This window comes from Theobroma cacao, chromosome 5 (assembly GCF_000208745.1).
Source record: "Theobroma cacao cultivar B97-61/B2 chromosome 5, Criollo_cocoa_genome_V2, whole genome shotgun sequence".
Classification (NCBI taxonomy): Eukaryota; Viridiplantae; Streptophyta; class Magnoliopsida; order Malvales; family Malvaceae; genus Theobroma; species Theobroma cacao.
In genome coordinates this window covers 33,316,255-33,343,076 of record NC_030854.1, presented here as the reverse complement: position 1 = coordinate 33,343,076, position 26,822 = coordinate 33,316,255, and the positions used below count along the sequence as shown (strand labels likewise).

Below are 26,822 nucleotides of genomic sequence, written 5' to 3'. Positions count from 1 at the left end.
AGACTCCCTCAAACGACGTCGTTTAGGCGTCGACCCTTGGAATCCTTCACTTCACTGAAACGGCGCCGTTTAGGCGTACTTCCTCTGGGTATAAAATCCCTTTTCAGCTTTTTTTATTCATTTTGTCATTTTTTTCTCTCTCTAGCCAACCTCTCCCTCTGCCTTCTCTCTAAAACTCTTCCTCTCCCCGCCGGCGCCGGTGTCTTCCCCTCTCTTCTCGCCGACCTCCCTCTCTCTTCTCCCTACTTGCCGGCAGATCTCTCTCTTTCTTCGCTCAGATCTGAACCTTCCGTCGATATTTCTCTCTCTTCGCTCGGATCTCCCCTTCCGTCGGCCTCTCCCTTTTCTCCCGGATCTCACCCTTTTCTCCTTCTTTTTCTTTTTGTTCTTTCTCTCCCCTTTTTGTGGCTAACTGCTGTTTCTCTCTCTTTTTTGCAGGGTTTTTAAAGAGCCGGGTTGTCCAATTTTTTGGACAACCCGGCGAGGGGGGTTCTGCCACCCCCTGGAGTTGGTGGTCAGAGCCCCCCACTTCACGCGTAGTGGGTGGGGGATGGGAAGGCGACGGGATGGCTGGGCGTACGCCAGCCATCCCGATTTTTTTTTTATTTTTTTATTTATTTTATTTATTTTATTATTTATTTTATTTGATTTAACTTAATTTATTTTTTTAATTTTTTTATTTTATTTGAGTGTCTACACTCACTAGCATTGCCTATTTGAGGGCTCTTGTGACCTTAAATTTCCATATAATAGAGCAAACACAAGAACTTATAATTACAGTGCAGTGATTACTAGAGATGATGGACATTCTCCCATATGAGATTTGTTTAAGTTATTTTCCTTCATAATTCTATTGTTTTCTATAAGAAAATGTGTTGAAGGTAAGAGATCAAGAAAAAGATACAAGCACAGTCCAGTATATACATAAAAGACACCGTTCAACTGAAGCAGAAAGCATACATTATTAATGTTTTCTGGGTGATTAAGCATCTCTTTTTACAATGTTAAAGCATATTTTGAAGCAAGGGACTGATTGTTGGTCCCAAAAGCTGTGCCACAATGGGAGTGAATAACACTTAAAAATATTTTTGAGGTAGTTATTGAAATTTAAAATCCATTAGGAAGATTTAAGATGGATGGTTTGAAAACTTGTTGAGGTTAGTAAAAACTAAGATGGATGGTTTGAAAACTTGTTGAGGTTAGTAAAAACTAAGTAAAGAAAGGTTAAAAGAAGTGGACAAAACACAATATTTATAGTGTTTCAATTCACCTGACCTATATCCATTACCACAATCTTCCCAACCAAGAATTTTCAACACAACTTTCACTATAGCTAATAGAATTAACAACTTCCACCAAGCTTTTTTATGGTAACCTTTTAACCAAAGCTCCAACCCTTATACAACAAGTCCTAAGTTTACCCTAACTTAGACTACCCTTTAGAGTGTCTCACAAACTCTAAGTAAACAAGAAATAAAAAATAAAAAGGGGTACAAATGATCACCTAACTAATCTAAGTTGTACAGACTTCAACTCAAACACTTTCATCAAGATAAGAGTGAAACACAAGTGTAAAAGAGAAGGTTTCTGCTCTTTTAAGCTCTTTCAAACTCTTTGGAACTTCTCTTCTTAATTTTTGATCATTAGAGAGGCTTTAAATACTTGGAAGACACATTCTAACAATTAAAGGTAGTTTTTACTAGTTATTTTGTCTTCTAGTGGTTAAATTCAAATGAGTTGGTAGTGTTTCTTTAATCGGTTAATAATAGGCTTTAACTGATTAAGGCTTCTCTGTTTGAGAGTCTTTTTCACTGTGTTAATAAGTTAAAGGGGGCTTTAACCGATTAAAAACTTTCTATTTTCAGACTTCTTTGAGAGATGTTTCCATCAGCCATCCTCTAACTTATTTGTCCTCATTTTAACTGATCGAAACTTTTCTCCTTTCAATCCTTAACTGATTAAAATGGGATCCAACCTATTAAAATTCTTCAGCTATGAATCTCATGGTTTGGTGCCTTTCGACGGTCATCAACATTTTGAATTTGGATTTGGTGCTTATTGAAACTTCAAGCTTGACCTTTAACCAATTAACTTCTTTGGTTAACCAATTAAAAAGCTTCTATTTTGCACCTAGTATATTATTAATCAATTATGCCTTGTGCTAACTGATTGAGGCTTTTCTACCTTCCTTTGATGTAGTGCCCTCAATAGCCTTAACTGATTAAGGCTCTATGTTAATCAGTTAACATTATTCTAACTTTACTTAGCCCTTTTTTCTTTGCTTTTTTAACTGATTAACCATTCTTGTAACACAACAAGCTTCTTCATTTGCTTTCAATCAACAATTCTATTAAGGGATTTAAAATTTTTCTTGAACACTCAAATAATGTAATTAGGTACCAATGAATGAGGAATGTTTTGTAATCATAAAAAACAAATAGAGTCAACACTGATGATTAGAGGGAGTGCTAACATTTAAAGTTAAACTTCTCCTTTGGACAAAAAACTCTCGAGGGAGGGAAGGATCTTCATCAACCAAAAACAACGAGCCCAACTCTCAATTTGGAAGTGCATCAGGTACCTCTAACTATGATAATATCCTTTCAGAACGAATCTGTAGGAGTTTCAAATATAAAAAGACCAAATGCTTTGTAACATCCATAGAACAATGAACCTGATGAACTAACCGCCTTTAGCATTTTCTCGGCCTTATGTGTTTTCATAGGCATAACATATACTAACAGTGAAACATAAACACCAGATTTGGCAAATTTTGGAACCATATCTGCAGAAACTAGGTAAGAATGAAGAATGACGCCATCAGGGAAAAGGCCTATATCTCTAGGGAAATAAATACATCTTGGTAAGAAAACGTGTATATAGTAATGGCTAGAGTAGATTACAAGTACATCAGTAAACAAGTAGCTAGATAACATGAATGCTGAAATCAATTGAAAGGCACAATACCAGTAACCATAGGCATAATAATAATAAACCACATAACACATTGACAATATTTAAATATGAAACTTTGAAAATTCAGTAGATTTAAATACTAGCATGACCTTAATTGACTCTTTTAATATAGTTTAGGGGCTTATTTAAAAGTTTAGCCAAATAAAATTGAACAAAATAACTCAATTTTGTTACAGTCTACTATAACAAAAACCCTGTCTGTCTACACAATGCATACACAAAAATAAATTGTTGGTGTAAATTAAGAAAGAGCAAAATATGTTTTGCTTATACATAAATCTAAATTTCCATTTTAAGAAAAAAATACACCACCCTACATTCCTTATTATTCAGCTTACATTCCTTATTAATATATTAGACTAATTAAGTTGCAAAAATTGTAATAAGAATAAGCTACATACTATTTATGTATCTTTCAAAGTTTCAAAATTATATCCTTTTTAACCCTTAAAAAAAAAACTTTTTCTACATTTCAAATTTACTTTTTACTTTTTGAAATTAAAAATAAAAATTTATTTAAATAAGGATGAAAAGAAAACACTAAAAAAGTATTATCTATCAATTAATTCTTATCTAATGTTATATATGAATAATCTAACTTTTCCTTAGACGTGCTATAAACTAGGAGTCTAAATTAGTTGGACTGGACTAATCTTGTTAAAATTAATGACGGAACTCTAACTTAACTCTTTGATGATAGTTACATCCCAAAACTGACTATGGGATCAAAACTTCCTAAGCGCCGCGTACAACCATATCAAATTATAACACGAATTATTTCTCCTTAAATCATCCTATTCATAACGAACAATGAAACATTTGTCTCTATGTAATTTCTGTCAGAACAAGAGCATCTTTTTACACAATGGGATTGACATTATAGATCTTCCTATCCTTTATTAATTACCACACTTAAATGTGTGATCTATAATTACCAAAATCAGCAATAACAAAAACAACATACCAAATGTATATGAATGGATGAATAAGACTACAAAACATTTGATGATTCATGCTAGATCCTATCATGGAAACAAGAATCGTCATGTCTTAGGTAAGAGAACCCTTCATCCAATTTAATTTTGTTTGTCAAATTACAGCTTTGATATCCTTAACTAAGATCTCTTCATATTCTTCGAGCGAATTTTACTCCCTCCATAAAGATATTTTGTCAATGTTTGCATCAATCCACTTCAAATAAAAGACTATATTTGTATTTTTTGATGAAATTCAAGGGTTGCCCTGATAGTTTTTTCTTTCCTTTTAAGTCACCATTACTATATACATTAAGGACCAACACCACAAAAATTTTGTGATAAGAACAATGGAATCCCTTCATCTCTATATATACCGTAGGTTGTTTGGGTAAGAAGTGCATAAAAAGCCTTCAATTCCAGTTCTTTGCTTTCTAGGCAGCCATGACTAGAAAGAAGATGAAGCTTTCCTACATCACCAAAGATTCTGCAAGGAAAGCTACCTTCAGGAAAAGAAAAAAGGGTCTATTGAAGAAGGCGAGCGAACTAAGTACCCTCTGTGGGATAGAAGCTTCTGTGATTATCTATAGTCCTTATGACGCTCAACCTGAGGTTTGGCCATCCCCTGCAGGAGCCCAGCGCGTGCTCTCAGAGTTTAAAAATATGCCTAAAATGGATCAAAGCATGGGGATGATGAGCCAAAAGAGTTTCCTTCAGCAAAGGATCGAACTAACCAACAAACAGCTCAAGAGACAGTGCAGGGACAATCGCGAAAAGGAGATCACACAAGTCATGTTCCAATGCCTGGCCGGACAAGGGTTAGAGAATTTGAACATGATGGATTTGAATGACCTTGGGTGGTTGCTCGAGCAAAACCTAAAGGATATTGATAGGAGGATTTCTATATTTCCCCAGGCGTCTCAATCCCAAGGGTCTGTAGCAACAGCATCAGCAACAATGGCAATACCAGAAGCTATGCTGAAGAGTGGAGAGAAGGCGCAGGTAAAAAGTCCGGAGCGTGGGGTAAGCCCGGAAACAGAACAGAGGCAACAGTTGATCAAGGACCTGATGCACTCACCAGAGGACATGGGACTTGATTCAGTGCTCTCATTTGGGGATAACAACCCCATTGCTTTTTTCCCTTAGGAAAAACAACTATGTGTATCATAGTTCTAATGTCTATCTTCTAGTGTTAATTGTTATGTCTAAGGGATGTTCTTATTGCATGTTTTTATGTTCTATTTTAAGTTATTTACATTTTCTTTTCTTGTTCATAATCGCCCCTTTTTTTTCGCTCAGCCAAAATAAAATTTCATTAAAAACACTGAAACTACAGTGTGTGAGCCTAAAGACTCACTGGTACAAGCATCTGTAAGCAACAGTTATACACAACCTGTTGCCCAAAATATAAACATAAGAAACGCTGTGAGCACTATGAACTCAGGATAGGCCCACCTGTGAATCTAATGTACCTAAATAAATTCATTAGGATTCAATTATCATGATTATTATCTTCATATCAATTGATATCAATATTCTCTCCATTTCAGATTTCCAATATCCAATTATTAGACTGTCCATGTACACTCATTTGCAGAAAAATAAAGGATTAATGTCTGCCTTACAATCAAAACTTCTACTGCATCCAGCAAAAAAGAGTAAAACAAAGTCAAATCACATATCCTGAGTTTTAAATTGCTACAAACAATTATCTTGTTTGGGTGTAGGTTGTTGTTCGAATCCTTGTTTTCTATGATTTATGTTGTTGAGTGTTGTTTCAGTTCTCTCCTTGTGGTGTTTTGTTGTAAGCTTCCATCTAATCTTCTTTAGTTTATCAAATTTTGTATTAGTCGTTGATATTCAATAAAATTGTTTCTAATTGAGCAAAAAAAAAAAAAAAAGCCAAATCAATATAAAATGTAAATAAGTGATTGTAAGCCCTTTCAGTTTTTTTCTTGCATATAAATACGAGCAATAGGTTTATCAAAATCATTTTATAAAATATCTTTCATCGATTATTTAAAAAGATGATGTGTTAAACATATTTCATGCATCAATGAAAATTAATCTTTGCAAACCATTTGTAGCACATTCAAAAAAGTTATAGACCTCCTCATTAGTATGTAGTATGACGTCAAATATATATGAGCCATTTGGTTAAATATGAATCAAATAAGTGAATTACGTTTCATCATGAAAAAAGCATGAAAACTACAACAAGTACTTTAGAATTTGTGACGCAAACATTATGAATAAATGATTGGATGACCAACTTAAAAGATATGTTAGTTCTTATTTACATATAGATTAAAATTCTATACATGGATAAAGGAAGAGGGCTTGGATTGCAAGAATGATGAGAAGAGAAGGATAAGCAGCAGCCTCTCATCTTCCCCTTAACAAACCCTATACCTTGGCCTCAGAGCAGTGCATCATAGTAGAAATCATAAAATTGGAAATTATGTACGTAAGCTAAGCTAACAATTTCAATATTAAGGATTGGTTTGGTTTGCTTTTTTGGATATGAACAAAATCTGCAATGAATTAGAATACTAAAAGGAATGAAAATTAAGAGCCACCTTTGCCTGGATTTCATGTAGTTCTAAGAATACTCTAAAGCACTTTTTTTACACTTTACTCGAAGGAACTGATAAAGTAAAAGTTAAAAGGTGGTAAAAACTAGAACCTAACCTCCAATGGACAATTGGGGGGATAGGACATACTTGTACTTAAAAGATATGTTAGTTCTTATTTACATATAGATTAAAATTCGATATATGAAAAAAGTAGAGGGTGAAAAGAGAAGGATAAGCAGCAGGCTGACGCTAATGGTCCTCCTAACAAACCTTATACCTTGGCTTTAGAGTAGTGCATTGCAATAGAAATAATGTACATAAGCTAAGCTAAAAAATTCATGATTTAGGATTGGTTTGGTTTGCTTTTCTGGATATGAAAAAAATCAGCAATGAATTAAAACTCTAAAGGGAATGAAAATTAAGAGTCACCTTTGATTATTCAGCACAAGGTTGAAGAGTAGGACTAAATCAAACATTAATGTTGTGTCTAAAGGTTAAAGAGTGGGCTATATATTTTGTGAAGAAACCAAAAAAGGGTAGTAGTAACATGTATCGAATTGAAGTAGTGAGTGAGTCATGGATAAGAAATAGTCGACCTTTTTGATCCAAAATGAACTTAATTAGTGAAATAAGAATCTTTTTCATTTTCGATGGAAGATAACGGTACGTATTTTATAGAAACATAGAGTTAGTTAGTAACTGTTATTGTCTTTTCTTTTGATTTCTTTTTTGAAAAGGTAATCAAACTTTATTTAATTTTTATGAGATTAGTTCTTTAAATTATAAACGAACTAAAATAACGAAATACCTTATATATGAATTAGGTATGAGATACTTTTATTTTGGTCAACCCATCAGTCATAAGTTTATGCAATAACAATAAATGTTATTCCTAATGCAAGTAATGTTCTTGCATTTGGCATTAAATAAAAAAAGCCATCTTAGAAAGTGGGTTATACAATTGCAAATGCATTATTTCATTTGGATTTGAAGAAAAGACTCTTAAGTGCACAAAATAAATCTACAAGTCAATAAAAATGAAAATGTGCATAAAAAATAGATGGCCATAATTATATATGAAGATTTAGTACATGCTAGAAGTCTCAAAATGCACAAAATGGAGCAAGATTTTCTATAAACACATTAACCAGATGTACAAAATGGTACAAAAACATGTTCCCAATGCTGAAAAAGGTAGACACTGAACTATCATTCCAAGGGAACTTTTGAACCTTGATAAGAAAACAACTAGACTGCATTTCTGTAGCTTAACTATGCAAATTCTTCTTTTCTCATTTCCAGCAAAGATGCAATAGAATCGAGCACCTAGGAGTGATAAAAATTTTCCATATGTTACATATATGATGCTCTCAAATGCATACCCGAATACATACAAGGTAAATAGGGTAAAGAAATACAGTATATTATGTGGTGAAGACTCAATGGCACCTCAAGCAAATTTAACTACCGGTCTCAAAAGTGTTAATAAAATCTTTCTTCACGAAGAATGACCCAACTCAATGGCATTGCCTATTTGAGGGCTTTTGTGACCTTAAACTTCCTTATTCTAGAGCAAACAACACATGAACTTATAATTATAATGTAGTGATTACTAGAGATAATGGACATTCTCTCGTATTATATTTGTGTAAGTTATTTTTCTTCATAATTCTTTTGTTTTCTATAAGAAAATGTGTTGAAGGTAGGAGATTAGGGAAAAGATACGAGCACGGTGCAAGTATATACATAAAAGTCACCCATCAACTGAAGCAGAAAGCGTGCGTTATTAATGTTTGCTAGGTGATTAAGCATATCATTTTGCGATGTTGAACCATCTCTTGAAGCAAGGGACTGTTTGTTTGTCCCAAATATGTTTACTAGAATGACCTTATTTTACTTTTTAATATAGTTTAGGGGCTTATTTAAGTATTTAGCCAAATAAAATTGAACAAAACAACTCAATTTTGTTATAGTCTACTATAACAAAAACCTTGTTTGTCTACACAATGCATACACAAAAATAAATTGTTGGTGTAAATTAAGAAATAGCAAAATATGTTTTGATTATAAAAAAATCTAAACACCCATCCTCTTACCATTTTAGAAAAAAAATACACCACCTTACATTCCTTATCATTCACCTTACATTCCTTATTAAAATATTAGACTAATTAAGTTGCAAAAATTGTCATTGGAATATGCTACATAGTATTTATGTATCTTTGAAAGCTTCAAGATTGTATCATTTTTTAACCTTTTTTTAAAAAAAAAAACTGTTTCTACATTTCAAATTTACTTTTTACTTTTCGAAATTAAAAATAAAAATTTATTTAAATCAGGATAAAAAGAAAACATACTAAAAAAGTATTGTCTATCAATTAATTCTTATCTAATATTATATATTAATAATTTAACATTTCCTTAGACGTGTTATAAATTAGGAATCTAAATCAAATGGACCGGACTAATCTTGTTTAAATTAATGACGAAACTCTAACTTAACTTTTTGATACTAGTTACATCACAAAATTGATAATGGGATCCAAATTTCCTAAGGGCCGCGTACACTCATATCAAATTATAATACGAATTATTTCTCCTTAAATCATCCTAATGATAATCAACAATTAAACATTTGTCTTCATGTAATTTCTGTCTGAACAAGAGCATCTCTTTACACTAATGGGATTGACATTATTGATCTTCCTATCCTTTCTTAATTACCACACTTAAATGTGTGATCTATAATTACCAAAATTAGCAATAAAAAAACAAAATACCAAATGTGTATGAATGGATGAATAAGACTACAAAACATTTTATGATTCATGCTAGATCTTATCATGGAAACAAGAATCATCATGTCTTAGGTAAGAGAAAACCTCATCCAATTGAATTTTGTTTGTCAAATTACAGTTGTGATATCCTTACATCGAGATCTCTTCATATCCTTTGAGCAAATTTTCACTCCCTCCACAAAGATATTTTGCCAATGTTTGTATCAATCCACAACAAATAAAAGACTAGATTTGTATTTTCTGACGAAATTCAAGGGGTGCCCTGATAGTTTTTTCTTTCCTTTTAAGTCCCTATATTACTATATACAATAAGGACCAACACCACTATAATTTTGTGATAAGAACAATGGAATCTCTTCATCTCTATATATAGCATAGGCTGTTTGGGTAGGAAGTGCATAAAAAGCTTTCAATTCCAATTCTTTGCTCTCTAGGTAGCCATGACTAAAAATACGGTGAAGATTTCCTACATCACCAAAGATTCTGCAAGGAAAGCGACCTTTAGGAAAAGAAAGAAGGGTCTGTTGAAGAAGGCGAGCGAACTAAGTACCCTTTGTGGGATAGATGCTTCTGTGATTATTTACAGTCCTTATAACACTCAACCTGAGGTTTGGCCATCTCCTACAGAAGCCGAACGCGTGCTCTCGAAGTTTAAAAAGATGCCTAAGATGGATCAAAGCATGGAGATGATGAGCCAAGAGAGTTTCCTTAAGCGAAGGATCGAACTAGCCAACAAACAGCTCAAGAGACAGTGTAGGGACAATCGTGAGGAGGAGATCACACAAGTCATGTTCCAATGCCTGGCAGGACAAGGGTTCGAGAATTTGAACATGATGGATTTGAATGACCTCGAGTGGTTGCTCGAGCAAAACATGAGGGATATTGACAGGAGGATTAATATGCTTACCAAAGCATCTCATTCCCAAGGGTCCGTAGCAGCAGCATCAGCAACAATGGCAACACCAGAAGCGATGCTGAAGAGTGGAGAGAAGGTGCACGTAGAGAGTCCCGAGCGTGAGGTGAGCCCAGAAACAGAGCAGAGGCAACAGTTGATCAAGGACCTGATGCATTCACCAGAGAACATAGGACTTGATTCGGTGCTCTCATTTGGGGACAACAACCCTATTGCTTTTTTCCCTTAGGAAAAATAGGAAAAACATCTATGAGTATCACAGTTCCAATATTTGTCTGCTTGTATTAATTGTTATGCCTAAGGGATGTTCTTATTGCATGTTTTTATGTTCTATTTTAAGTTATTTACATTTTCTTTTCTTGTTCATAATCACCCGTTGAATCTAATGTACCTAAACAAATTCCTTAGGATCAATCATCGTGATTATTATCTTTATATCAATTGATATCAATCTTCTCTCCATTTTAGATTTCTAGTATTTGATTATTAAACTGTCCATATAGACTCATTTGCAAAAAGATTATAGATTAGTGTTGGCTTTACAATCAAAACTTGCACTGCATCCAGTAAAAAAGAGTAAAACAAAGTCAAATCACATATACTGAGTTTTAAATTGCTATAACCAACTATCTTGTTTGGGTGTTGGGCGTTGTTCGAATTCTTGTTTTTTGTGATTTATGTTGTTGGGTGCTGTTTCAATTCTCTCCTTATGGTGTGTTCTTGTAAATTTCAATCTGACATCCTTTTGTTTATCAAAATTTGTATTAGTCGTTGATATTAAATAAAATTGTTTTTAATTAAGCATATATATATAAGCCAAATCAACATAAAATGTAAATAAGTGATCGTAAGCCCTATCAATTTTTTCTTGTATGTAAATATGAGCAATAGGTTTATCAAAATCATTTTATAAAATATCTATCGTTGATTATTTAAAGAGATGATATATTTAACATATTTAGTACATCAATGAAAATTAATCTTAATTTGCAAACCATTTGCAGCACATCAAAAAAAGTTATAGACTTCCTCATTAGTACACAGCATTGCATCAAATATATATCAGCCATTTGGTTGGATATGAATCCAATAAGTTACTTATATTTCATCATGCAAAGAGCATAAAAATTAAAACAAGCACTCTAGAATTTGTGACATAAACATTATGAATAAATAATTGGATGAACAACTGGTTCTTATCATTTGATGTATTTCATTTATGCGTAATTATTTTTAGATTTCACGAAAATTTTGTCTAATGATATTACTATTGAGATGTTGATAATATAGAAACTTAATCTATGCATATATGTAGATCAATGGATTAAAATTTCTTAGATATTCAATTTACCATCTAGTTCTACCTTAGACTGTAATAAACCCAAATTCATTTCTTGGTCAATATCCTGATATTTTCTGTTGATGCCCTGAATATGAATGTTTGAAAGCATATTAATGAAGATGCTGTTCATAGTAGCTTAATCATGATACGATACTTTCGATATCAAAGTTAGAAATATGATAAGAAAAAGGACTGGACTTCATGCAGCGCCAAGGATACATAAGAGCACTCTTTTTACACTTTACCAGGACGAACCGATCAAGTAAAAGTCAAAAGGTGGTAGAAACCAGAACCTGACCTCCAATGGAATATCGGAGGGATTGAACATACTTGTACTCAAAAGATATGTTAGTTTTTATTTAAATATAGATTAAAATTCCATATATGAAAAAATGAAAAGGGTATGGAATGCAAGTATGATGAGAAGAGAAGGATAGGCAACAACCTGACACTCAACTTCCTCCTGACAAACCCTATACCTTGGCCTCAGAGCAGTGCATTGCAATAGAAATTATAAAATTGGAAATTATGTACATAAGCTACGCTAAAAGTTCATGATTAGGATTGATTTGGTTTGCTTTTCTGGACATGAACAAAATCAGCAATGAATTAGAATGCCGAAAGGAATGAAAATTAAGAGCCACCTTTGATTATTCAGCACTAGGTTGTAGAGTAGGACTAAACTAAACATTAATGTCGTGTCTAAAGGTCGAAGAGTGGGCTATATATTTTGTGAAGAAACCAAAAAAAAGAGGTATGTAGTAACATAGATGTAATCGAAGTAGTGAGTGAGTAATTGATAAGAAATCGTCGACTTTTTTTATCCAAATTGAAAATAATTAGTGAAATAAGAATCCTTATAATTTTCGATAGAAGATAATAATATAAATTTAATAAAAACATAGAGTTAGTTTGTAACAAATATCGTTTTTTTTTGTTTTTCTTTTTGAAAAGATAATAAAATTTTATTTAATTTTTAAAAGATCAATTCTTTAAATTATAACTAAAAACGGACAAAAGGAACGAAATACTTAATAAATAATAATTATTTCAAAATGTAGAAAAATCTTTACCATGAGATACTTTTATTTTTGTCAACCCAGCAATTATAAGTTTATGCAAGTGCAATATATGTTATTCCTAGTGCAAGAAATGTTCTTGCATTTGGCATTAAAACAAATAGTCATCTTAGAGAGTGGGTTATGCAATTGCAAATGCATTATTTCATTTGGATTTGAAGAAAGGAATCTTAAGTGCACAAAATAAATCCACCAGTCAAAAAAAAAAAAATGAAAATGTGAAGGGAGAAAAAATGGCCATAATTATGTATGAAGATCTTGTACATGTTAGAAGTCTCCAAATGCACAAAATGGTACAAGATTTTCTATAAACACATTAGCAGTTACTCAGGTTTTTCACATTTGCAAGATGCACAAAATGGTACAAGAACATGTTCCCAGTGCTGAAAAGGATAAGACACTGATCTATCATTCCAAGGGAACTTTTGAACCTTGATAAGAAAACAATTGGACTGCATTTCTGTAGCTTAATTCTGCAAGTTCTTCTTTTCTCATTTCCAGCAAAGAAGCAACATAATCAAGCACCTGGGAGTAACAAAATTCTCCATATGTTACATATATGATGCTCTCAAGGGCATATCCAAATACATACAAGGCAAATAGGGTAAAGAAATACAGCATATTATGTGGTCAAGACTCAATGGCACCTCAAGCAAATTTAATATCGGTCTCAGAAGCAATAATCAAATCTTTCTTCATGATGACCCAACTCACTGGCATTGCCTATTTAAGGGCTCTTTTGACCTTAAACTTCCATATTCTAGAGCAAACAACACATGAACTTATAATTGTAGTGCATTAATTACTAGAGATGAAGGGCATTGTCTCATATTAGATTTGTTTAAATTAATTTCCTTTATAATTCTTTTGTCTTCTATAAGAAAGTGTGTTGAATGTAAGAGATCAGGAGAAAGATATAAGCAGGATGCAAGCATACATATAAAAGACAACCTTCAACTTTAGTAGAAAACATACATTATGAATGTTTGCCGGGTGATTAAGCATCTCTTTTGGCAATGCTGAAGCATCTCTTGAAGCTAGGGACTGATGATCAGAGGGAGTGCAAACATTTGAAGCTGAACTTCTCCCTTGAGCAAAAAACTCTTGAGGGAGGGAAGGATCTTCGTCAACCAAAAACAGAGAGCCCAACTCTGAATTTGGAAGTGCATCAGGTGCGTCTGACTCTAACAATATCCTTTCAGAAGGTATCTGCAGGAGTTTCAGATATAAGAAGACTAAATACTTTGTCACATCCATAGAACAATGAACCTGATGAACTAACCGCCTTTAGCATTTTCTTGGCCTTCTGAGTTTTCATAGGCATAACATATCCTGACAGTGAAAAGTAAGCACCAGATTTGGCAAATTCAGGAACCATCTCTGCAGAACCTAGGTAAGAATGAAGAATGATGCCATCTGGGAAAGGCCCAATATCTCTGGGGAAATAAATTCATCTTGGTAAGAAAACATGTATACAATAATGGCTAGAGCATGTTACAAGTACATCAGTAAGCAAGTAGCTAGATAACATGAATGCTGAAGGCATTTGAAAGGCATGATACCAACAATCATAGGCATAAAAATAATAAACCCAACAACACATTGACAATATTTAAGTATTAAACTATGAAAATTCAGTTGATCTAAATACCAGCATGACCTGCAAAACATCAGAAGTCCCCAAACACTAAATATGAAGAAGTGAATAGAGGCTGTGAATCGACCGGTACAAAGCAAGGTTGTCATTACTGTACTGGTAAGTGTTTCAATTTTTCTCTTAAAATGGTACACACTGGTATTGATGTGTTTTGATGTACATTTCGGATTTACCGGTATTTAATGATATATATTTTAAATATATTATATATGTAAGTATGTAATTAAATCACTATAAATAAAAATTATGTTGATAAATATATGATATAAACAAAAGTTTATTACGATGATAATATAAAATCAGTAAAAGTTGATCCAATTTTGAATTTATATGAGAGCATAAAATTCTAAAATCAATTAAGCTGTTAAACTAAATAATAAAAAATATCTTTTCAATAGACTAAGCTAACCATAATAAGGCCCACATTTCTCTCTTAGAAACTAAGCCTACAGCCAGTGCAATGGGCCAAAAGATAAGAATAAAGAAGGAAATTAACTAGAAAGAAATTGTCTAGGTTCTAAGCAGATGAAGAAATGTGGTCTTCACTCTTCATAATTTATGCACATCAATCTATTAGCTCCAAACCAAACATATCATTTCTTCAAAGATTGAGAACGAGGTTGGTTGAGCTGAAAACTATAAAGTTTTTGACCAAGACAATAACAAGAATCATACAGTTCTGTACTAACCAAATTCATTGTTTTGACCGGCACCACCAGAATCTGTTGATACCACTGAAAATGACCAGTGCATCCCAAAACTAATAGCAAAACAGAAAATATGGTCGATGAATATTCGCTTTACCTGAAAGGAGTACATACAGTCTGGTACCATCAAACCAGAACAGTATTCTTAGTCCCATGATGCTAATTATAGTACCCAGATGGCTATTACTCTTTTAGGAAGATAAAACATATAGGATTCATGCCAGCGTGCCATGAATAGACAAAAACTCTCGAGGTAAAAAGAAGTGAAACATTTTCAAGTTTCGCTTCATATGGATAGACCACCTGAATTTTCCTCTTTCTCCCCTATCTGGTCATAAAGAACAGACAGATAAAACAAAATTCATATTTAAAGGTAATTCCCATAGGGTCTATAGATATTTGCTCAGAGAAAAGAGCAATTGCTGAGAAAACTTAGTGAACATGATGAAACTTATTATAGTGCCACAGCTAGGATTATGCAACTCCATCAAACTTGTTCCCTAATCAAAGAGAAGATTGCACAAAAAGAAATAGTCATTTGCACAGGGCTGCCAAAAATTGAAAGGAAAAATCTGCCACTGTTCCAATGAAATTTAAATATGCACTTCTACCTAAGATACTGACAGTGAAAAACTTAGGCAATTGTTTCTTAAAGCTTGCTTCCCTTCCTACCATTATTTGCTACCTGCTAACTACCCCTATCTTAGATAAATTGCACTGAACCATTTTCTGAATGATCCCCAATAATTTAATTAAGATAAATAATTTTCATGAAAATCAAAAAACATAAATTCCATACTTCATTATCTGAAGAAGATCACCAAATGCACGAACACAATGGACAGATGCTGGTTTTTTCAACTCTTTTGCAAGCTCTAGCTGTTGCCGAAATACTTCAATCTGGAAGATTTGAACTTAATAACTCAGAAAGCTTTTAGAAAATGCCTATGAAACATCATAAAAAAGTGAAACAATATTTAATCCATTTAAAATGACAAAAAAAAAAAAGAAAGAGATTTTCTTAAGCCTGCTAAGAGGTCCCAAAAAGTTGCAGATAGCCTGAATGAATTTGCATGATTGTGAAAATCTAATTAGCACATGAGTTCTCCAACTGTTGCTTTGCTTAACTAAATTTCATTTACATGTCTGCTAACAGATAATTTCACTTGACAATAAAAGCAAATATGAGGTAGTAACATCTATACAGGATGCATTACTTTGAGGCTTTCTTTTTACATATGAAGAGACCCTTTCTGCCACTAATATACATGCACTCACACAAAGTAAGGAATGGAAGTAATGACACCAGAGAAAGAAGAAGCCTCATCTATGAGAAGCAGTTATATGTAAACCTGTAACAGAGAATAAATGGCAATCGAGTAGCAAGAAACAATAAGGACATTGAAAACCTGATCATTAAAATCAATCTCCCTGCCTCTTGAACCTTTATCTAAACCAATCTGAAAAGGCCCAAAAGCATGTTCTTGTTAGAGGTACCGCAAAAGCATATAGCAAATTCAAGTAGAAATAGTATAAGAATCTACTATCCCACTTTGTCATTGTCTGAAACCTTTTATTTTAGAGGTTTTTTTTAAAAAAAATATGAAAATTGAAAAGCTAAGTTAAACTAGACATTAAAATTCAGAACTATTCATTCATAAACCTAAATAACAAAATACTAAATACCCTTAATTAGATTCTGTGAAATAAAATAAAATTAAATTAAATTAAAGAAAAAATGAAATTTACCTCTCCAACAGCAGCAGCAGGAGTGGTCTCAAAGAATTCCTTGAGAGTACTGAACCAACTCGGACTTCTCTCGGCGACATACCTGCAAAAAAAAAACAAAAACTTCAAAAGGAAACAAAATTGAATTTTCTTAAAAGCTATATGAAGTATTCACTTGACTTTACCACGGATGAACCCCAAAGCAAGGAATAACAGATGGATACTTATCTCCCATTTCTTTGACCAAATGCCAATCTCTCTAAGCATGTCAACAGAAATCCCAAGTTCAATATTATCATAAAGAATAAAAAATCAAATAAAAACAAAAAATTGATTGAGAGAAACAAAGTAAAAAACATATAAATTGTTGCAAAAGCAGCAACCTCAGAGACACCATTGACAGCAAAATTAAGGACCCCAGACTCCAAAGCTGTGGAAATAAGCTTGGGAGCTTTGTTGAGAATTCTGGGATCTTGAAGGTGGCAATGAACATCAAATAACTTCATGCCTCTTTTTTCCTTTAGTATGTTTTTTGTCTTTTTTTGTCTTCGAAGCGGTCTCGTTTTTTGTTTGTGTTTTCAGTTTATGGTTGGCCGGAAACCGTTTTGGGTGTTTTAAGACTTTCAGTCGGTTTTGTCACTGACACTACCTCAGCCAGGGTGATATCCACGTGGCGATATTTCAGTAAGTTGCCCAAAACAGTTAAGCCTTGTTTGGTGTAGCGCTGCTCAGCTGTTGTTGGGTCCAAGGCCCAAACCTTAGGTGATAATTGGGCTTGAAGTTGGATTTCCGGATTTGAAATTGACAATAAAGATTTTTAGTTTAGTCGGAGATAAGTGAATTTGTATTTTTATATTTTAAATGTATTAAATATGATTAAATAAAAAATATATTAAAATTAAATATAATCATGATACAAATAATATTTATATTTTAAATTTAAAATATATACATGTATATATTTAATAATCGTATAACACGATTCAACATGATTAACATGTTTATTAAATATGTTAATATAAAATATAACACGATTAATAACATATTTAATATGATTAAATAAAAATATTTTTAATTAAATAAAATTTTATTATTTAATTTAAAATTGATAATTATAAAAATAATTATAACAAAACAAAAAAAAACATCAAATATAATAAATTTTAACATAAATAATATACATAAAATTTATTATCATATAATATGATAAAATCCATCATTAATATATAATCTTAAAAGATTAATAATATCTAAAATGATCCAAAATGATCACAAAGTAAAAGTTCAAAATTAGGGTTTGGACATGGCATAATTACATTATTATCTTTATAAAAATTAAAAAACTTGTTAAAATAATTGTTCAAAATTATTTAAGTAAAACTAAAATAGTTTTTGACTAATAAATTCTAACAAGTTGATAAACGTGTCATGTATATACGTTTAAACACGATTAATACGATTCATTAAATGTATTTTAAACATGTTATTCGTATTTGACACGTTAAGATACAAAAATTTTTTACCTTAAATTTGTCAAATATGATATTGTGATATTTTAACATGTCATAGTAGATAATAATGTGACATCCTGATATGATATAATGATATGATCATATGATTTTTTTACTTTTCATATTAGTGTTATATGAATATAAAAGTGATAAATGATATTTTGATTAATTACAAATAATTAATTGTTAATTATAAAAAAAATTTTAACTCAAAATAAGTGAATAAAGATTTAATTGAATGTAATTATTTTAGATTTTTAAATAATTTAAAAATATTTTATAATATTATATAAAAAATTATTTAAAAACAACAAAAAAAATAAATAATTGGCCGATGGCCTCTACAATCCTTTTAAAATCCAATCCCTTATTTCTATTTATATTTTTTTATATTTATTTTTTCAACAAACCTAGCGGGAGATTAAAATTCAAAGATATGGTATTTTTCTCAAATCAAGATTCACAATTACATGTCCCGTATAGCGTGAATCTTTGACTTCTCCAGATATTAAAGGAATTTTCAAAACAATATTTCCATGGCTGAGAGGAGCACACGTCTACCTTCCACGTGAAATGGTTTTCTCAAATGTTGCGTTTACCACAAATAGCTATCACCACGGAACAAAACACAAAACGTAAGAGAGAAAAGATAGAACAGCAATAGAACACGTTTACCCCACATTCCCTCTCCACACAATCACTTGTAGCCAATCAAAACACTGTCTCTTAGATCTCCTCCTTTGATTTTGACCCCTCAAATATCTTCGTTGTTCAACTCTCTCTCTCTCTCTCTCTCTCTCTCCTGTGCATGACTGTATTTTTGCAGTACATTCATAAGAGAAAAAGGTTACAAAAAAAGTCTATTTTTTCTTTTCATTCTTCACCTCAAATCCATTTTGAGGCTCAAATTCAAAAACCCATTTCCGCTTACTCAAAAACAAAGCCAAGAGAATCTCCAGAGTATATTTATATTGAAGATCCCTAAAGAATCATTCTTGAGAGAGGCTAAGAGAGAAGGGGAAAAAAATGGAAGCTTGATTTTTCGCGTTATGATGTGGGATTTTTTCTTGGAAAATAAACAAGCTTTTTGCAAGTGAAATGGAAAAAGCCTCATGCTTGTTTTGTGGAAGCATTCCTTCAACAACAACAAGAACATTGGCTTTGAGTGTTCAAAGGAGTAGCTTTTCGAGTTCTTTGCCACTCTCTTTCTCTTCTTCTTCTTCTCCTGTGAAATCTATTTGTTTATTTGTTGGTCATAAATATAATTACCCTTCAACAAAATTTCAGTCCAAGCAGCTTGTTTGCAATGGTAGTAGCAGCAGCAGTCGAAGTAGCAGAAAGTTTACTACTGCTACAAAGAAGAAGCCTAGAAGCAAAAGCAATGTTGCCAGCAAGCCAAAGATCAGTGAAAATGATAACGATGGTATTTCTTCGAAGTCTACTTCTAAGCCTAGTAGTAGTTGTAGTAGTACAAAGATAATAGTGGAAGAACTGGGGTTGTTGAAGAACCAAAAGCAAGAGAAGGTTAAAAAGACTAAGGCTGTAAATGTTAGAACTTTGTATCAAAATGGGGATCCTTTGGGGAGAAGGGATCTTGGGAAGAGGGTAATTAGGTGGATTAGTGAAGGGATGAAGGCAATGGCTTCAGATTTTGTGACAGCAGAGTTGCAAGGGGAGTTTTTGGAGTTGAGGCAAAGGATGGGGCCTGGATTGACTTTTGTTATCCAGGCACAACCTTATCTCAATGCCATTCCTATACCTCTTGGACTTGAAGCAATTTGTTTGAAGGCTTGTACACATTATCCAACTTTGTTTGACCATTTCCAGAGGGAATTGAGGAATATTCTTCAAGAGTTGCAGCAGAACTCTGTGGTTGAAGATTGGAGAAAGACAGAGTCTTGGAAGCTGCTTAAGGAGCTGGCAAATTCAGGTTTTTTTTTCCCTTTATGGCTGGAACTATTTTCTTGTCCAACTTTATTTGTAGGTTAATTATAGCATAAGTTACGTGTTTTAATATAATGCTTGGAATATGCTAGTTAATAAATTTAATAGTTTGGTTAAAGGGAGAGTTTGAGCTGGGAATGGTGGATGTGCAGCTCAGCATAGGGCAATTGCTCGAAAGATTACACAGCCAAAGCCTGTTCAAGGTGTTTTGGGAATGGATCTGGAGAAGGCTAAGGCCATGCAGGGTAGGATTGATGAGTTCACAAAGCAGATGTCAGAGCTTCTTCGGATAGAGAGGGATGCAGAATTGGAATTCACACAGGAGGAGTTGAATGCTGTCCCTACTCCTGATGAAGGTTCTGATTCATCAAAGCCTATTGAGTTCTTGGTTAGTCATGGTCAGGCTCAGCAAGAACTTTGTGACACCATCTGCAATTTGAATGCTGTTAGCACATCAACAGGTTACTACTAATTTATTTTTATTACCCATAGTTGCTTCTTTTATAAGAGGTTGATAAGCCCTGTGTTTATGCCTCCATTTGGTCTTTTATGTAATTTAGGAGTTTGTAGCAAAAATAGTGGTTTGGTTTGGTTATACCTTTGGAGCTGTGATCTGCACAGGATTAGGTGGAATGCATTTGGTGCTATTTAGGGTTGAAGGTAATCACCGACTGCCACCTACTACCCTGTCTCCTGGAGATATGGTCTGTGTGAGGATTTGTGACAGCAGGGGAGCAGGTGCTACTTCTTGCATGCAGGGATTTGTTGACAACCTTGGGGAGGATGGTTGTAGCATCAGTGTGGCTCTGGAGTCTCGTCATGGTGATCCCACTTTCTCTAAGTTCTTTGGAAAAAATGTGCGCATTGATCGTATTCAAGGATTGGCTGATGCACTCACATATGAGGTATTTGATAGATGCATTTAATTTTTTCATATTTTGCTGTTACATTTCCTGGATTATGAAAAGATTAGTTTTAGAACTACTATTATATTTAATAATTCTTAGTTGTATTTAAAATTTTTGCTTGACCAGTATAAGTTCATTCCTACTTTTATTGGCTATACTCTGAACTAGTAAGATGATATTGATGCTTTCTTGTGATGCTTTTGAAATGTCATGAAATTGAAGGAAATTATTTTAAAATGTTAGGAAATAGATGTTCCTTTAATAATATTTACATGAAGCCATATTGCCAAGGCTCTGTACCATTTTTAGTCTCAGTATATTGCTTTTGGAGTTCCATAGACATTTAAGTGGGTTCTGGCTATAATATTTCTGAGATGCTTTCTGGATTACATATTATTTTTTTCACTTGTTGTAATCTGTTATTATGCTCATAAATATGCTTAGAGCATAGATTCTGTAACTCTATTATCCATCCTTCTCAGTGCTGACCTAATGAAATAACTGGTTTCTTCATTTTATTTAAGGAACACTGAAGTTATCCTTCCTTACATGACTAGCGAATCTAGGTGATTTGTAGTTGGATCTGCCCAAGAGCCATCATACTGACAAAGTGAAACACAAACCTCTCCTTTCAGAGGTATGAGGGATTGCAAAAAGCTAGAAAACCGTAATGTTTGATGGAACTTATTTAGTAGTTTTTGGGACTAGACCCAACGCTAGGTCAACATGTAATGTAGGTTTCTTGATCTCTACACAAGATGGTGGCACAATGTAAACCTTGTTATTTACTTATGAATGCCTTTAGTAGCATCTTGAAGACTTTTCCCCCTCTTTCCTTATGGTAGCATGCAAATTGTAAAGTGAAACCAATAGATTTGCCAATGTAAATCGGCTATATTGAAACTCAATTGACCCAAGAAAATTTCTATAGATTTCCTATTCTTTTTTCTGGTGATTTCAAGGTGCAGTTATTGACATAGGCTACGCACTTTTTTTACTGAGGTTGCATGTGTTGAATGATTCACTCTGCCACATGCTATAAGGACTTGTCTCATAGAAGAAGACATTTCTTAGCTTTTGAGTTAGTTTTTATCAGTACTAACTCCAGACAAATGTTTCAGCCTCTTTGTAATAGTTTCTATTTTACCCTACTTCAGCTAATTCACTTTCCTGTTTGCTTCTGTTTGCATAAATGCTTACTATGTCATTAACGGCCTCTTATGGGTTTTTTGTAGCGCAATTGTGAAGCCTTGATGCTGCTTCAGAAGAACGGTTTACAAAAGAAAAACCCTTCAATTGCTGTTGTGGCAACACTGTTTGGGGACAAGGAAGATGTGACATGGTTGGAGAAGAATAGTTATGCAGACTGGAATGAAGCAAAGCTGGATGGATTGTTACAGAATGGAACATTTGATGATTCCCAGCAAAGAGCAATTGCCTTAGGCTTAAACAAGAAGCGACCCATTTTGGTTGTCCAAGGACCTCCTGGCACTGGAAAGACAGGTTTGCTTAAGGAAGTTATAGCACTTGCTGTCCAGCAAGGTGAAAGGGTGCTAGTAGCAGCGCCTACTAACGCAGCTGTTGACAACATGGTTGAGAAACTTTCTAATATTGGATTGAACATAGTACGGGTTGGAAATCCAGCACGTATTTCTTCAGCTGTAGCTTCAAAGTCTTTGGCTGAGATTGTAAATTCTAAGCTTGCAGATTACCTAGCTGAGTTTGAAAGAAAGAAGTCAGATCTAAGAAAAGACCTTCGACATTGTTTAAAGGATGATTCTTTAGCTGCTGGGATCCGCCAGCTTTTAAAGCAGCTTGGCAAGGCACTAAAGAAGAAGGAGAAGGAGACTGTGAGGGAAGTACTATCAAGTGCACAGGTGGTGCTTTCTACCAACACTGGAGCAGCTGATCCACTGATCCGAAGGATGGATACTTTTGACTTGGTTGTAATCGATGAAGCTGGGCAGGCAATTGAACCCTCTTGTTGGATCCCAATATTGCAGGGGAAACGTTGTATACTTGCTGGTGATCAATGCCAACTTGCTCCAGTAATTTTGTCTAGAAAAGCTTTAGAAGGTGGCCTTGGAGTATCTTTACTGGAGAGAGCTGCAACTATGCATGAAGGTGTTCTTGCTACCATGTTAACAACTCAGTACCGAATGAATGATGCAATAGCCGGTTGGGCTTCAAAGGAGATGTATGATGGAGAACTGAAATCCTCTCCTTCTGTCGGATCTCATCTTCTTGTTGATTCTCCATTTGTCAAGGTATGACACCCATCACTTTTTATTCATTCTATAAATTGGAGCATAGATCTACCCTGTTGTTGGATGTGATTTAGATCTTTCTTAATGTTTTGAGCTTCTTCCACCTACCATAACATTTAGTTGTTTGGTTACCTAAAATTCTCAACAACACTCAGTTGATAAATCCTCCTTATAAATGAAATAGTGGCTACTGGAAATGCTAAAGGGCAAAACTCTTGAAATTAATTAAAGGTTGAGAGAGCACAATATTTTTATCTAATTGATATTTTAAGTTCTAATGATCTGAACTTCTCTTTTTCTTACCGTCCATTTTTTTTTTAATCTGAATTTGTGTTCTCTTCTCTTTTTCTTTCCCCTTTCCCTCTTATGACTTTTATGCTTGTATGGCTTTCCACTGTGTGCTTGATATTTAATAGGGTTTTGCTTTCTGATAACAAAGAAAAAAAAAGCATGATGATTTATACTAATAATTGTGATACTACAGCTGTACAATGGGAATAAAAATTCTATTAATCCAAAGCTTTTCTTTGAGAAGGTTTAGGATTCTAATTTCGTGAGTTCTTGGCACTTTTAATTATATATTTCTTGTGGGGTGGGTTGGGGATGGGGTTGGGAAAGGAAGATAAGGAAAAGGTTTGAGTTTTGACAATTTTGTTACATTATTGCAGCCTACATGGATAACACAATGTCCATTGTTGTTACTTGATACAAGAATGCCATATGGAAGTTTGTCAGTTGGCTGTGAAGAGCATTTAGATCCAGCGGGCACAGGATCATTTTACAATGAAGGGGAAGCAGATATTGTTGTTCAACATGTCTTTTATCTGATCTATGCAGGTAATGACTCCTTTCTTCATTCTGCATTTTTTGAGAGTGCTTTCTTGTGTTCTCATGGATATTTGGATAACAAGTTGAATTACGTCTTAAGTCCCTTACTGATGCAATTTTATTCAAGTTTTGCATTGCCTCAATAGTACAAATGTTCAAATTATAATGGGTTTGGAAATGTTAGAGGGCAACATACATGTACACGTATGAACATGCCTTTAAAAAAAAAAAACATATATGAGCATGATCATCTTCCATTGTCTGGGTGATTATTTTGTCCTTATACGTCAATCAGGAGTTGTCAAGAAAATGCCTTCTGTCTAGGCATATAGCAAGACACTTTCTTGTAAGAGTTAAGCTGTTTTTTTTTTTTGTGTGGTGCATGAGCAAGCAACATGCTTTGACATCTCTGCTATCAGATGTCTCCCACATGTATTATCTGTTGAATTGCATTTATAAACTGCAGTAGGAAATTGAGAATCTTGATTTTCTTGGGTGCCAAAAATTATCACTTTGTGCTTGGTGAATCTCTCTATAGTTTCACAATGATTATCTATCTGCTTTTAGAATTTTATTGCCTCAACATGTAGTCATGATGGTTCATCCGTCAACTTTTAAACCTCTGATAATTAACTCTTGGCTTTGAACATGAAAGACTTGATTGGCCCAAAAAAACAAAACCTTGAGGACTTGTGAGAATAAGAGTAAAGGTATATGACATAGTGATTGCACTGTTGTTGTAATTCGAATTTAGAAAATTAATAAGATTGTGGCACCTTCTTGTATATCATATCTAGCATACTTGATGGTCAGCCTTGTATAGCACTTCTTACAGAAAGTGTTCTATCCCTGATTTTCACTTTGCACGAGTTTTAAAGCGATTTCTGTTGTAGCTTCTACATAATACTTATTGATTGGTATATCAACGCCTTCACTCAATAAAATTTTATGGTCCACTTCACTTTCTGTTTGTTTTTTTTTTCTTTCAAGTTACATCCTTGTTTGCTTTGTAGCATCAATAGGCCCTGATAGATGCACCATTTCCTTACTAAATGAAGTTAAATTATTTGTGGTTCTAATATTTCACACAGGTGTCAGCCCAACGGCTATTGCTGTCCAATCACCTTACGTTGCTCAGGTACAGCTCCTAAGGGACAGGCTTGATGAGTTTCCTGAGGCTGCAGGCGTTGAGGTTGCAACAATTGATAGCTTTCAGGGGCGAGAGGCTGATGCAGTAATTATATCAATGGTATTGTTCAATTTTTTTTTGCATGAATTATCATTTATTTTTTGAAATAATTGAGATAAGGTCATTATTCGAACCATTGAATTTATGTGATTTTTGTCCTAGTTGCTGATCTCTCTAGAATTTGCTAGTAAAATGTCCATTTTTCTTTAAGTTATGAACATGTTTATCACACAAAGATGTTTGAAGATCATTTATTCAAGGGAGTTTGACATCCTTTAGTTCTTGAAGCATGTGATGCTTTATAGATTTGAGATATAATGGCCACCAACTTAACATTTCAGTTTATTGACATTGTAGTTTATGACAACAGAATAGACAAATGATATGTTCTGTCCTTTTTTCCCAGTTGGGTTAGAGAAGATTTTATCCTTTTCTCACTCTATAGTACCAAGTTATGAAATATTGGAATGTATTATCAGAATTATGATTGTTCAGACTTGCTCTGTGTTCTTGTATTTCATTGAGCAGCTACATTACAGGTGATGCATGTTAAAGGAAGTGGTTAGTGCCTAAGTACATCAGATCTTATTATACACACCCTATAGCAAGATTGTTATCTATCATTCAGTTTATCTAATTAACGCCATTTATATTTACTTGATATAATTTGGCATTTTTTTTGGGTTAAAGCATTCATAGTTTATTTATTCAATGCTTTTTTTTTTTGGGAAAACTTTTAATGGTTTACTAAGTATGAAGTTTCTTTACATGCCACGTGATAATTCGAAGTTCTAAATCAGTGCTTCAATCATGGATTGCTTGAATGAGTTGTTATTGACAGAAATGCTTGACTAATTTTAAGACTCATGTTGAATGCCTGCTACTGTTTTAGGTACGGTCAAACACATTAGGAGCTGTTGGATTCCTGGGAGATAGTAGGCGAATGAATGTTGCCGTAACAAGGGCACGTAAACATGTGGCGGTTGTGTGTGATAGCTCAACAATTTGCCACAACACTTTCCTGGCCAGGCTGTTGCGCCATATCCGCTATTTTGGTAGAGTGAAGCATGCTGAACCTGGTACTTCTGGAGGGTCCGGACTTGGCATGGATCCAATGCTGCCATCCATTAGCTAATATGACACGAACAGGTCAAGTACCAATCTTTAAGCTTCTTCGCGATGATGATTATTTGGGAGTTCAATCGGTATCTTAGATGCTTGGATTCATTTTAACTCGGCATCTGCTTCTGCATTGATTTATGTACAGGTGATTATTTTTGTGAACAGAAAAACTGCAGACCGCTGATTTAGTTGTATATAGAACTACAAATGTGATGAACCCTAATTTGTACTCATTTCAAAGGGGCAAAAAATATTAATGAAAAGGAAAACTAAAAAAAAATAAAATTACCTCCATTTAAATTA

General features: G+C 33.6%; 4 protein-coding genes across 5 annotated transcripts; 3 read left to right on the top strand and 1 right to left on the bottom strand.

Moving 5' to 3' along the window:
* Positions 4,395-5,096, top strand: LOC18599672 (agamous-like MADS-box protein AGL80). Its single transcript, XM_007029736.2, has one exon. It carries the CDS (start codon positions 4,395-4,397, stop codon positions 5,094-5,096), a length of 702 nt encoding a protein of 233 aa, XP_007029798.2.
* LOC18599671 (agamous-like MADS-box protein AGL80) lies at positions 9,765-10,466 on the top strand. Its single transcript, XM_018121043.1, has one exon. It carries the CDS (start codon positions 9,765-9,767, stop codon positions 10,464-10,466), a length of 702 nt encoding a protein of 233 aa, XP_017976532.1.
* LOC18599670 (3'-5' ssDNA/RNA exonuclease TatD) lies at positions 12,870-17,360 on the bottom strand. Its single transcript, XM_007029734.2, has 8 exons — positions 17,134-17,360; positions 16,936-17,009; positions 16,772-16,853; positions 16,432-16,482; positions 15,822-15,922; positions 13,941-14,094; positions 13,634-13,867; positions 12,870-13,183 (listed from the first exon to the last, which is right to left on the bottom strand). Exons 1-8 carry the CDS (start codon positions 17,254-17,256, stop codon positions 13,067-13,069), a joined length of 936 nt encoding a protein of 311 aa, XP_007029796.1. The 5' UTR covers positions 17,257-17,360; the 3' UTR covers positions 12,870-13,066.
* On the top strand, positions 19,077-26,822 carry LOC18599669 (DNA-binding protein SMUBP-2). 2 transcript variants are annotated; one of them, XM_007029731.2, is made up of 8 exons: positions 19,360-20,191; positions 20,358-20,666; positions 20,827-21,110; positions 22,349-23,380; positions 24,049-24,217; positions 25,300-25,457; positions 26,290-26,546; positions 26,665-26,822. In XM_007029731.2, the coding sequence occupies exons 1-7, from the start codon at positions 19,360-19,362 to the stop codon at positions 26,530-26,532; spliced, it is 3,027 nt and encodes a 1,008-aa protein (XP_007029793.2). In that variant the 3' UTR covers positions 26,533-26,546; positions 26,665-26,822. The 2 variants fall into 2 exon arrangements, with proteins under 2 accessions (XP_017977299.1, XP_007029793.2); XM_018121810.1 differs by having other exon boundaries at positions 19,077-20,191; positions 26,290-26,822.

What these genes read in the sequence shown, in the direction of transcription:
- LOC18599672 (XM_007029736.2), top strand. Translation starts at nt 4,395, where the DNA reads ATGACTAGAAAGAAGATGAAGCTTTCCTACATCACCAAAGATTCTGCA.
- LOC18599671 (XM_018121043.1), top strand. Translation starts at nt 9,765, where the DNA reads ATGACTAAAAATACGGTGAAGATTTCCTACATCACCAAAGATTCTGCA.
- LOC18599670 (XM_007029734.2), bottom strand. Translation starts at nt 17,256, where the DNA reads ATGAAGTTATTTGATGTTCATTGCCACCTTCAAGATCCCAGAATTCTC. An exon ending in CTGTCAATGGTGTCTCTGAG is followed by an intron (nt 17,010 to 17,133) that starts GTTGCTGCTTTT and finishes TGACATGCTTAG; the next exon opens with AGAGATTGGCATTTGGTCAA. An exon ending in CTGCTGCTGCTGTTGGAGAG is followed by an intron (nt 16,483 to 16,771) that starts GTAAATTTCATT and finishes GGGCCTTTTCAG; the next exon opens with ATTGGTTTAGATAAAGGTTC.
- LOC18599669 (XM_018121810.1), top strand. Translation starts at nt 19,360, where the DNA reads ATGGAAAAAGCCTCATGCTTGTTTTGTGGAAGCATTCCTTCAACAACA. An exon ending in TAAGGAGCTGGCAAATTCAG is followed by an intron (nt 20,192 to 20,357) that starts GTTTTTTTTTCC and finishes GTGGATGTGCAG; the next exon opens with CTCAGCATAGGGCAATTGCT. An exon ending in TTGATTCTCCATTTGTCAAG is followed by an intron (nt 23,381 to 24,048) that starts GTATGACACCCA and finishes ACATTATTGCAG; the next exon opens with CCTACATGGATAACACAATG.